This window comes from Grampus griseus (assembly GCF_964374135.1).
Source record: "Grampus griseus genome assembly, chromosome: 8".
In the NCBI taxonomy this organism is placed as follows: Eukaryota; Metazoa; Chordata; class Mammalia; order Artiodactyla; family Delphinidae; genus Grampus; species Grampus griseus.
Genome location: NC_139002.1, coordinates 70,169,258 through 70,182,532, shown reverse-complemented (window position 1 = coordinate 70,182,532; position 13,275 = coordinate 70,169,258). Strand labels below are relative to the sequence as shown.

The following is a 13,275-nucleotide window of genomic DNA, read 5'->3' as shown; positions in this document are numbered from 1 at the left end:
TTTCCTTCATGTCATAGTGCAGTGACAGCAGGCATTTTTAAGATCCAGCCGAGAACCTAAGTTGGAAGGTATGTTTGGTTTGGGTTTGGTGGGATATGTGAAGATGAGGGAGAAGAGTTGATATTTATAACAGACACCTCGTGAAGAAAGATGATAGAGGCCCCAGGGGCACCATCTTCTTGTCTCAAGTGGGAAATGAAATCAGAGGAGTTAGCCACTATTAAAGATGGAGACACCAAGGCCCAGAGAGGGGAGGTAACTCTTCCAAGGTTACATAACAAGCAAATGCTAGAGCCAGGACAGGCTTCCTAAGCCAGCTGTCCCCACCAAACTAGCTTCCTCACACTCTCCCCAGGCCCATCACCTTGGCCCCCATCCATGAAGCTCACCTTCGCTATGATGCGGCACAAGGGAGCCCCCTCTTGGGTCAGGCTGAACAGGTTCCCTGTGGTGGATTCTGTGGTGTAGATATTGTCGGAGGCATCGATTTTTCTCACCAGTGCCTAAGAAAAGAGAGCAAAGTCTGACGGTTACTCACTCATCTACCTTCTGCTCACCTTCCTTAATGGAATACCCAAGAGTGTCCTGAAATCTGTAATCCTGCCCCATCTCCACTACCCCATGATGGGGGTGATGAGGTTCTAACTTAGGGAAAGACATGAGTCAGGATGAGGTCTGAGCTACATTTCAGAAATATGGGATAATTTCATACCCCTGGGGCATGGACAAAAAATGCGCCCCACTCTAGTCAATCAGAAAATCAACTCTCATCACTGATGGGCTCAGCAAGCACCTTTTTGCTATTCTACTGGCTCCTGATGAGAACAGAAACCATCGGTGAAATAAACAAACCATCAACTTGAAAACCAATGAGTTGCTACAGATATGACCAAAGAATTTGCTCATTTTGGATGGCCGTTAGCTAATGGCAAAGTCCCGCTGGGTGATGGGTTCAGGAGATGAGTCAAGAGAAACATTCTACTCTGTAGTATCTTCCTGCTCAGAGGACATTTGCCTTAGGTGGACAGCCAGGCCAACACAGCAACCTGGTATCCTGTCAAAGACTGGGTAGCTCAGTGAGGAACGCCACTAATTACGGCTGAAGAATCTAAGGCTGGTGGTAAGAGGGCCGGGAATGACCAAGCACAGCACCCTGGGAGGCTCAGGAAGAAGAGCAAATGGAAAATTCATCAACAAATGGGATATGAAGATTATTCCTAGAAGAGTTTAGCTTATTTCTGGGAGAAAGCTTTTCACGGAACTTGAAACCACTTCATAATCAGCCATTTGTTTTGAAGGTTGTGATTCATCAATTAGAGATGACTCCTACCTGCTAATTAATGTTCATTGCTTGAGTTTCTCCTGGGAGGTTGTGGAGATGGAGACTGGGGAGACTTGCCTTTGGGGGCCTCGTGCGAGAAAGTAGGACCTCTGGGAAGCCACTTGTGCAATTTCAGTTGCCGTGTTTATTTTAAAATATGAAAACGGATTTGTTTCAAATTCATTCTGGTGTTATGGAAAAGACACAAGGAAACTAGGAGATCTCAGTTCCAGTGCCAGCCTGCCTTTTTTAACACACTACACTGATGAGCAAGTATGTATATGGTTAAAAGTATGGACTCCAGAGCTAAACTGCCTGGGTTCAAATTCTGGCTCTGCCACTTCTAAGCTCCCTAGAGCAAGTAACTCAGCCCTTCTGCACCTTAGTTTCCTCATCTGTAAGACGGCAGAAATAACAGTGTCTATCTCTTATGGTTGTTGTACCCATCTTTTAAAGTTGCTAATATATATAAAGAACTTCTAAAGGTATCTGGCACATGGAAGCAAAATAAAATTCTTAACAGTTTTTATCTTGAGATCTTGGGCAATTGAGATAAACCCCCTAGGCCTCAGTTTCCCCATTTGTAAAATGATTTAAATTAAAGGGGTTTGAGTCTCCAGGTAAATAGCTCTTCCATTTTTCTTCTTTATTCAAACTCAGAATTCTTCACACATAGCAAAATGCCAATCTTCTACATATAGCAGTCTAAGATTGTGTGTAATTAATCAAACTACATTAAATATAAAAATTATTTCCTGATTGGATAGATGCCGCTTGTAAGATATTTAACAAAAGGTAAAATTAATAACCAAGATTTGTCACTGCAAATCTGTATAATGAATGTACTTAGAATCATTCCCTATCTTTGCTGCAAGCAGTTATATAAGTGATATCAGTGCTAACATGAAAATGCAGATTTCATATCCTGGGGTCCTGTACTTAAATGATAATTACCTAATGTTCCTGATCAGTGTTTTTACTTGAAGCAAATTAGCATTATGTTACACTATTCAAACCCACTGTCTTTTGCAATCATTTTCTGCTATTAGACCATTTATGTCTGAGGATAATTTCTTGTTAACGTCTATACTCACATATACCATAATTACACTTCAGATTTGTCTCAGTGAGTCAGCTCTCTGACAATGAAAAGTTGTAAACATCCTTTTCACAAGGATAAATTTGGAAAGAGAAGAGATCAAAGGCTCCACGGAAATCATCAAGGCTCTAAGTATCACAATGCGTCAGAGCTGGAAGGCATCAGAGCTAGAAGGGCTCTCAAAAGTTTGTTCAAGATTTCCTTCCGAGTTGAGAAAACAGACACAGAAATCTGCCCAAGGTTACACATATGGTACATGGTGGAGTTAGACCTTAACCCCTGTGAATCTGACTCCCTATTTACCAAAGTCAGTGAATCCATGTCCCTCAGTGCCGGCAGGACCTCCCAGGGGCTAGTGGAGATGGAAGTCTCAAAACAAGGAGGAAATCCAGCCTCATGAGCAGCTCTCACCAAACTGGAGCACAGTTCTCCACCCGGGCTTCCATTAGCATCTACTATGCTCTGCCCTGTGGCAGCCAGAGCTTCTGCTGCAGGGGGCAGAGCTGACCTAGAAAGCCCCACCTAGATCCACCACCATGTTCCTACCGAGGCCATACTTCCCCTGAGCTACTTCCAGCTGTGACTCAGCACAGCAGGGGCACTGCTGTGAGTCCATGACTGCAGGCAGGGGCCTCCTCTCCCAGGTGACTTTGGCTTGAAAATTCCATCTCTTCCTACTCAAGTCTTCCTCCCCCTTTTCTCTCTCAGTTATCAGCCCTGCAACATGGTTTTCCACTGCCTTCTCCTGCTTCCTTCCCTCTATCCTTCATAGATGTTTCTTATCAAATCCTATCTTGGTATTAGTTTCAAATGAACACAGTCTCTAAAATCAAGTTTTTTCAGGTAATCGAGGAGGAATTGGTGAATTTTCAAAAATATGCTTCACCCTCTATCATGAGAAGAGTGGTGAAAGAATGGAAACAAAATGAAGGAAGATAGACCGATTAAACTGAATGACAGAATTTTTTTATGACAGACCAGGCAGATACGAAACAAAAAAATATAGGATCTTGAAGAAGAAGAGAAAGGGATTTAAAAAAAAGGGGGGGGGTGGTTAAGGAGATACACACAATCTAACTACTCTAAATAAAGAATTTGAAAAGGGGGATATATTTTTGTTTCTCCATCAGAAAGAGTGACTGCAGCCCAGTGAAATTTATCAGCAGGGGCAAACTCTCAAACATCAGCCTGGAATAAGTTCCTCAGAAGGAGGCAAGAAAATACTGTGAAGCCTCTTTCTAAAGCTTCAGATAGAGACTCCATAGTCTTAGATACAGTTAGGGCAGCCCAGCCATGCAAAGGGATTACATATACATGGGTTGATTAAAGATGGCCACAGATTCTTCGCTGCTCCTCCCATAGAGAGGTGGGTTCTAATTCCCCCCCTCTTGAATCTGGGCTGGCCTCAATGACTTCCTTGATGAACAGAAGCCAGCACTCGGTAGAAGTAACGTTTCAGGACTTCCAAGGCTAGGTCATAAGGAACCTTGAAGCTGCCACTCAGGCTTCTTGGAACATTCTTTTCAGAGTCCTAAGCTACCAGATAAGAAGTTTGATAACTCTGAGACTGTCATGCTGGAGATGCCGTGTGCCATGTGTAGGACCCCTGATCAATTGCTCTCAACTGAGACCAGCTTTCCAGCCATCCCCTCCAAAGCACCGTACATGTGATGAAACTTTCTAAGACTCTCTAAACCATCTGCCAGCTGAATACCTCCAAGCGACCTCTGCTGATGCCACAGGGAGCAGAAGAATTAGTCAGCGAAGCCCTACTGAAATTCTCTACCCTTAACATTGTGAGATATAATATTAAAAACTGTTGTTAGAGTTGTCTGTTGTGTTAATAGAGTTCTAGATACAGGACAAAATTACAGAGATCAGCATGAAATATTCAAAGGATTACTAGATAAATTTCAAGTGAAAAGGTTTTAACATAAGGATATAGTATCGCCTGTGTCCCAAGAGAACATTTTGGAGAAATGCCTGAATTAGGACTTGGAGAAAGGCTCAGAAAGACTAGACATAATAAAGAGGAGACAGACAAAATAATAACTGAATCCAGGCTTGGATTAGCTACTGGTCTGATGGGAAAATATCTCCTGGGTGGGAATATCCAATTGAGAGAGGCAAAAATGGGTAAGATCACTTAGAACTAAAGGTTTAGGGCAGATCCAGACCTTAACTGATTTTATTTCTCCCAATAAGGGAAATCCTAAAATCTAAAAGATTACTTTTGGAAAACAAAAGAATCTGTCAGAAAGGAAAGAGGAGTCAAAGTGCGAATGCTGCTCAGTTGAGTAAATAGTGCTCATTCTGTGAGTTAGATAAGAAAAGAGACCCACGTGAGAAGCAGGGCAAAAGGTGAGAAACTCAGCTGAGTCTCCCTGAAGGGAGTGGGAGATTAACAGGGAGACAGAAAACTGCAGACATAATTCATTACTGGAATAAAAAAAAGAAAAAGATATAGCAGAAAAATGTTATTCAAGACGGAAATAGTCAAAAGGTATGGGAAGACGGTGTTCTGAGAAGCACATGGCAGAGGGACGGGTTCTCAGTAGGTGCATAAGGCAACAGACTTCAGGAGCATAACAAGAAAACCCTGGGGCTTCCCTGGTGGCGCAGTGATTGAGAGTCTGCCTGCCGATGCAGGGGACACGGGTTTGTGCCTCGGTCTGGGAAGATCCCACATGCCGCGGAGCGGCTGGGCCCGTGAGCCATGGCCGCTGGGCCTGCGCGTCCAGAGCCTGTGCTCCGCAACGCGAGAGGCCACAACAGTGAGAGGCCCGCGTACCGCAAAAAAAAAAAAAAAAGAAAGAAAAAAGAAAACCCTTCCTAGAAGACAGGGTCTTAAGGCCTAAGCAATCCTCAGCGAGAGGCAGAGACAGCAGCCATATTATAGAACTAGAGTGCCTGTGTATCCTATGTCAATTTTTTTTCTCACTTAACCCTAAAAGAATTTTTTAAAATATATGACCCCTTGCACATTTTTAATTTGACAGGTAAAATTTTGCATCATAAAGAACAAAGTTGGAAAGGATGTAATTTCCAGCAGACTATAAATATTGACTAAAATAAAATGATTACATCACTCTTTTAGATGTATCCCATGAAATCTAAATACCAAAACAACTTGATACCGTCATCATCCATTTAAAATTACATGAACAATCTCTTTAACATTTGAACATTTTGCATCTTTTCTTTTCATCTTTAAACTTACATTCCCATCCCCATTCTCCCTCAGAATTTTATCTTAATGTAATACATTTAAGTTTCAAAGTATTTTACTGATCACACTTAATCATGATTATCATTGAAATTTTCTTTTAATTCCTGTGACTATAAGGCTCTAAGTGTTTAAAAATAATCTCTCCTTGCTTGAATTAGTATTACAATTATCATCAGTACAATTGGTCAATACAACATAGATGATAAATTTTGATAATTATAAATCATAAAAATTAAAATTTTATCATAAATATATCTCCTAATGAGATGAATGAGGCTTTGTAAACTTTGTAGGTTTTCTAATTCATTTATCCATGATTGAATATTGGCTTAATGCTATATTTTTAGATGTAAATCCTGAAAAAATCTTGTTCCCATAAATCCCGTGAAGAGAGGAATGGGAAGAGTATGTATAGCCAAGTTGCTCACCCTTTGAGCACATTCTGAGCTATGTAATCATATAGTGATCTATCATCAAACACTATTTTTAATGATCTGCCAGCTGATAACACCTATAAATTTGTAGAAGCAAAGAACTGGAAACCATTTGACTTGCAAAACATTTGTCATCCAATCATTAGAGTTATTCATTCACTTGTCTCAATTTCTGGGAAGAATTCCAGAAGTACTTTACCGAGACATATTAAGTAACTCTTAATTATACCCACTACTCTTTCACTTAGAGCACCTTGGATTATCCAAATTATTCAGAAAGGATTAAGAAAATCAAAATATTATTAATTTCATTAACAATACAATTTTAATAAAATATTTTTGTGTGTTTCAAATAAAAAACTTGAAGCTACAGCTTTTGCTTATTTAATTAATGGAAAATACCCACCCTATAACCTAATTGGCAAAGACTATTCTTTAAGCCAAGCCAACCAGCCAAGTCAACTTAGCTTTTTCTCAATATAGACCTGACTTCATTTTTAATTAAAAAAATTTTAATATGTATTCCAAGAAATGCTAAAAAAATGCTGACAAATAATTTTGGAAATCATTCTGTAAGGAGAAATGCTAAAAACTGTCAATATTAAAATAATATAGACTTAAAATAAAATTTGATTTACTTGTGTATATTCTAAAGCCAAGATAAAACAATTTATTAAACTTTTCATAATGCAAAGTAATATATAGCTAACATTGTAAAGTAATTATAAATCTGGAAATAGGATAAAAATCACTGCATTCCTTCAGTAAATAGATGTGTATATGTATTGAACTTTGGTGTTTATTTCAGGAAATAATTAAATAAGGTCTGAGAATAAAAATATCTGAAATCATTCGACTGTTTTTTGTAGCTCTTTTTTTTTTGAGGTTTTTTTTTTGATGTGGACCATTTTTTAAAATTAATTAGTTTATTTATTTATGTTTGGCTGCGTTTGGTCTTCGTTGCTGTGCGCAGGCTTTCTCTAGCTGCGGCGAGTGGGGGCTACTCTTCACTGCGGTGCGCGGGCTTCTCATTGCGGTGGCTTCTCTTATTTGGAACACAGGCTCTAGGCACGCAGGCTTCAGTAGTTGTGGCGCATGGGCTTAGTTGCTCCACGGCATGTGGGATCTTCCCGGACCAGTGATCGAACCCATGTCCCCTACATTGACAGGTGGATTCTTAACCACTGCGCCACCAGGGAAGTCCTTTTGCAGCTCTTATGATCGAACTTCTCTATGTATTTAAAGGAGAAAAGTATTTATACTTAAATCTAATTAGTCCAGCTGCCAGCAATTAACTATATCTTTTGCTAACAGAAAGTAGAAATTAGTGTAAATATTTCATAAAATGTTTTGACAAAATAGTCTTTAACTGCTGCCTTAAATAATGTGCATCAAATCTGAAAAGAAAAATCATGCAAAACTTGTATCTGTGAATTTTACCCAGTATATCTTGAAAAATGTGGTCTTTCTCAAAAATATTCGTTACATTTAAAAGAATCATTATCATTAACCTTTAGACATCACTTAGAGTTGAGCATAAGATACAGCTGAAAGGAATTGCTTGCATTTAAAAAGTGCCCCCCAGGGCTTCCCTGGTGGCGCAATGGTTGAGCGTCCGCCTGCCGATGCAGGGAACATGGGTTCGTGCCCCGGTCTGGGAAGATCCCACATGCCGCGGAGCGGCTGGGCCCGTGAGCCATGGCCGCTGAGCCTGCGCGTTCGGAGCCTGTGCTCCGCAGCGGGAGAGGCCACAACAGTGAGAGGCCCGCGTACCGCAAAAAAAAAAAAGAAAAAAAAAAGTGCCCCCCAAAAGCCATTTTGAGTGTTTGATTTGTGCTCTCTTTGCTTTGTCTAAGGAGAATGTCCCTCAAGACGTATGCACGATTTGAGAATAAATGGAAATAGAAGGGATAAGATAAATTGGAAACTTTCACAACCAACCCTCCAATACACACATACACACACACACACAAACACACACACACTACCATTCTACCACATTTCTAGATTCAGAAAATCTGCACACTGGACAAAATACACAATTTCTAATGCTTTTCTCAACAGAAATATTAAAAACATGGAAATACATGGAGGCCTAAAGGTTTATGGTTCATGAATGTAGGCTTCTTTTTTGTTTTATCTCCCCATTTGCACTCCAAGGTTTTTGCAAAAAGGGGCAATGCACTATAAGATTTGGGATGGGTGAGGAATATGCCTTTCTTTTGGAAAATAATAGAAGGGCTAGTAAAAACTGTGTATTATTAGGAGGATTGTTTCTAGGAAAGAAAACAAATGAAAACTGAAGATCTGGAAATTGATTTCCTTAAAAGTATACGTGCTTGCATTTCTCCTAGGAAATCTTTGGGAACCCAGAGAATGCAATGCATCTGAAGCAGTAGACCACTGGCCCAAGTCACTTCAAGCAGCCGAAATCAGTGTAGCCTGGGGTGGCAGAAATGCAAAGTTTGGAGGGACTCTTGAAATTAAGAAATGTTGAAAATGCTGGATGGCAAAGAGTGCAAATCAAACAAGTCCTTGTGAAGGAATTACAAATGCCTGACTTTGCAGGAAGAAGATAAACGTATCACACGCCCTTCTATGAAAAAGGAGACATTTTTCTCCCATATATGGTAAGCATCGTACCACAATTAACCTGTGGTGGATGCTTTCCCCCCGTGAATGTATGTTCACAAATCCTTGTGGACTGTGGACAACTGAAATAAACTGACATCCTGTTGCAGATGCAACCAAGACAGTATCTGTCACCCACCCTCTTTCTCTCAACTGCAGATGAGTGTCTGTTAAGGTCTTCAGCAACCCTAAAGACAGAGTCTTAGGAAGACATGTTGACTGGAATTCCTGCCCTAAGGATTGAAGATTGGCCTGTTTTAACTCTCTGTGAGTGCAGCAGTAGTGCTGTGATAATATTGTGTATCCAAGGTACTAACTCTTTGGACCCTTTCATGTATCGTGGGGAAAGACCAGTACAAATTGAAAAGCCCTGAAAAAATCCCTCCCATTGCTGGAGAGACAGCCTGGGCTGTAGCTGCCCAAAGAAACATGACTCCACACACACACACTGGGATGAGACCCTCCTGGCTAAGAGGAGAATAAGAAAATTAAAGAGAATTCTATTAACCTAAGGATCGAGGGCTTTGAATTATTCCTAAGAGTAGAGGGATTCAGATTTGGGTTTTCTTTCTTTCTTTCGCTTTATTTTCTCCCAGGGAACTTTAAAATGAGATAGAAGACCATTTTAACATTTTGAACATCTTTATATTTCTCATCCTGGCAAGTATGTTTGGATTATCTTTATCTTACTGTTTAATCCCATTGCAGCCTCTGATTACCTATACTGGACAACATAGCTGAGCAAAATCTGAGAATGAGAAAAAGAACAGGAAAGCAAATTTTGAGCTTTAGTTACAAAATCTCTTTAGAGTCAATTTAATGAATGTAATATTTTAAGTCATTTCCAAGCCTTCTGGGAGCAAAGTCTAATTTGCCCACTGGGATTCCAGAAGGATCCACAAAGGAGTAGAGTTTGTTATTTGGGGGGATGGCTTCCTGAAGGTGTGAAAAGTCTGCCTCACAGGCAGGTGACCTCCTCCTCCAAAGGGCCCAGCCACACTCCTGCCTGACCACAGCCAGATAGATGGGGCCAATAAGATAATAGGACAAGAACTGTGAACACTGAGGAGTAATACTTGGTCCCCACTCCTTCTGTTCCACCAGGGAGAGATTTCAGCCACACCACCTCTGCTGGCCTCAGTCCCCACCCTTCCATGTCACCTTGCCGAGAGGGCAAGGATGAGTTAGTGAGTTTGGAAGAAGGAACTGAGTATGTTTAGCTTAGCGGCTGCCTCTTTCCTCTTAGGACGTGTCCCTCTGGTCTGACCTCTGTCACCAGATAGGTGCTTGTGCCCCAGGTGAGACCTGAGGTTGACCAGCTCTGTCTGGGACAGGAAGGGGAAGTTTAGGGGTGAGATGAAGTTTTAACAAGTTCACTTCAGCCACACAGCCAGAGATACAGTCCCTAACCAGTTTTATTAGAATAAAGGTGATATTTTAAATGAAAATAAACATTGATTGATGGCATGAAAGGATGAATGCATATACAGTCTACCCACATGAAGCGGAATCGAGGATTCAGAGGTACAGGTGAGAGTTGATTTATTCAATAGAGAGTCCCCTAGAAGTCGTCTTCAAGTAAATCATCTTTTCTAAATCAAGCTTTTTTCTCTTACCTCCCACATGGCTAATCCTTTAATCCGAGAAAGTTTAATCCTTAATGTTCATTAATTTCCCATTGGTGGCTCCTAACAGTTAAGCCTTAACTTTCCAAGCCCACCAAGTAATTAAATTATCTCAATAAACAATTAGTGATTAGCGGATTAGGAGGCTCTTTTTAGCAAAGCTTGTTGTCAGCGTCTCTTAAGGTAGCTCAGGTCTGTAGTGAATAAAGCCACTGATGCAATCAGAAGAGTGTCAGTGACTCCTGTGTTGTCTTAGTTAATGCTAACAACAACCCAAGGTAGAGGTGAGGAAACAGGACATTAAGTAACTTGCCCAAGTTTGTGGATGCAGTAAGTAGCTCGTTCAGGGTTTGAACCCTGATATGCCTCCAAATGCCATGCTCAATCCACTACCCCATATTCATAGAATTACACACTATCAAGATTGGAAGAAACTTTGCAAGTCACTCAGTCCGACCTCCATCTACTGCCGATATCCTCCCAGGCATGACTTTCCCACCTCAGTGACGGGGATTTCCTAAGGCAGCCCCTTCTACTGCGGGGCAGCCCTATTGCTTTGCCAACCCCTTTTTCCATGGAATGTCCTATAGATTCACTTCACTGGCCCAAGGTCCTTCTTCCCTTTGGAGGTAGCAGAGTTTCCATTCTTAAACATCCCTGCTCCTCCAGCTATTCCCCACATACCTTAATCTTCGGCCCTTCCCCGTCCTCCTAGGAAGCTCCTCTGAGCACAATCATTGTCTCAATAACACATCTGGGGTCTGGAGCTGGACATAACATTCCAGGATGGAGCAGACCAGTGCAGAGTAGTGCTATATTATCACTGCCCTTCTTGTAAGCACCATTCCACCATGTGTTGTGTTTTTGTGGTGGGCATGGAGGGCGGATGGAAAGAGTACTGTTCCTCTGCTCAAAAGCCTACATGGCTCCCTAGTGCAAAAAAGGCATTTCCCAAATTGCATTTCCTGAAACACCAGCATCCCAGAATAAATGGGTGTTTTAAGAATAAAAAAGATCTGTGACTAGGTAAGTTTGGAACACACTGCTTAACATTCATTCATTAATAAATCTTTATTAGATGCCTGCTGTATGCCAGGTACTGTTCTAGTCACTAGATATATATTCATGGACAAAAGAAAGCAAAATCCCTGTTTATGGAAACTATAGGTCAGACAAGAAATACTATGAATGTGTGAGGACCTTTTAGAAGACTTGCAACACACAGTAACACATCATAAGAGAAATGCTGATGCAAAAAAATAAGCTTAATTTCATTTATGTCAAGATACCCCAAGCGTAGGATCCTTGTATAATTACTAATATACTAGAGAACAGGATTTGAGTTACCTGTTTAGGAAACACATGCTCACAACACTGAACAGCTTACCCTGCCTTCAGCCAGTGTATCTCTTTATGTCACCACTGTTTTGTATGGAAACTTTCCAATGTAAAAGGATGCTAAAGGTCAGCCAAGAAATATTAAGAGCACAGCAAGCTCAGCCCAAAGGAGGGCTTAGAGGACACCACTGGGCATGTGGGAGGGAAGGGGGGTTGTCAAGAAACTAACAAATATGCAGAGGCATGGAGGACAGACGCTGCTTCCCCCACCAGGAGAGGGAGACCAATGGGGGGCTCAATTCTAAGAGAAAAGCAGCTGATCTAACAGCTCCCAAGCTGAGCATCAATGAGGCAGGTGGCCAGACTGGAAATGGGGCAGGATTTAGCCAGGGAAGTAGAAGCACCGGGTCAGGAATTCCACACCAAACAAGGTCAGGACGAGGAAAAAGCAGAATGGACGCAGTGCCCCAGGAAATCAGATACCTAGTCCACAAAGCCCAAGTCGGCTCCTGACAGCCCAAGGAGCTTTTCCCAGGAATCTGTGACCTGGAGCATCAAAAAGACAAGCTACCCTTTGCCCCTGGTGGAAAGAGCTAAGGACTACCTCCAACCCCAGCTGGCTTCCATTTACAATCCAACAGAACTCTTTTAAGCCCTTTTAAGTGAACCTGGTACTGCCAGGCAAGAGGGCACCAAAATGGCATAAAAAGCATCAGCGGGCACCTGAGCTCCTGCTCAAAACTTCCTCCAGGCTCCTCTCCTCCCCACCGCTAACTTCAATACCCTCGCTCATCACTCCTTCAATTTCTTCACCCACTTCGGCCCCATGTTCCACTGGGTCCCTCTAGACTTCCATTTGGGACACTGGCCTTAGCTTGAACCACCACCTGCCGGTACGCGTGACTGTCAACATTTGCTCATCGTGCCAGCTCCAGGGCCCCAGCCCTGGCCCTTCCCTTCCCTCGTCCCAGACTCTCGGGGCAGGGAGAGTGAACTCCGCAGACCCTTCTGGGTTGGGAGGGTGAGGCTGCACAGGGCCAGCTACCCTGACCAGCAAGTGAACCAGGTCAGAAGGGCCTGTGCTGTGTACAAGACGAGCCAGACACATTGGGAAGAGAGAAAGGAAACTCTGGGATAGATAGAAAGGCCAAGTTTGGAGAGAGGCCGATATGGGAAGGGATTTGTTATTTGTGGAAAGCTCTTATTTGGTGGTGGGAAAAGAATGGCAAATATGTAACACAATATTTCTGTAACTATAAATAACATGCAAATACCTTTCCTAATGCAAACCATATGGAATCAGCTTTTCTGGGAGGCTTTTAAAAATAGGAAAAGGCAAGAGAAGGAAATAATATGTATTTAATCCAAAAGTGCTAAGCACTTTTCATACGTTGTTTGCTTAGTCCTCTCACTTCTCTTCTAGGGAAGGTCTTCACTTTATATATGGGGAAAATGAGGCTATGGATTAAGGAATTTGACCAAGGTCCCATGATAAACCACAATTTGAAAGTAGATCTGTCAGGTTCCAAAGCCCTCGTTCTTTCTGAAATCAAGTACCACCTTCCCTAGAGGCAGGGGCTAGACTAGCTGACCTTCCT

General features: G+C 41.8%; 1 protein-coding gene across 2 annotated transcripts in view; it reads right to left on the bottom strand.

The window, feature by feature from the left end:
• Positions 1–13,275, bottom strand: part of INSC (INSC spindle orientation adaptor protein) — a 125,677-nt gene that overhangs the window by 47,932 nt on the left and 64,470 nt on the right. For both annotated transcript variants that reach the window (XM_082660485.1, XM_082660486.1), the window contains one exon: positions 390–503. In XM_082660485.1, the coding sequence (XP_082516611.1) occupies positions 390–503 (114 nt within the window). The remainder of the gene's footprint in view (positions 1–389; positions 504–13,275) is intronic.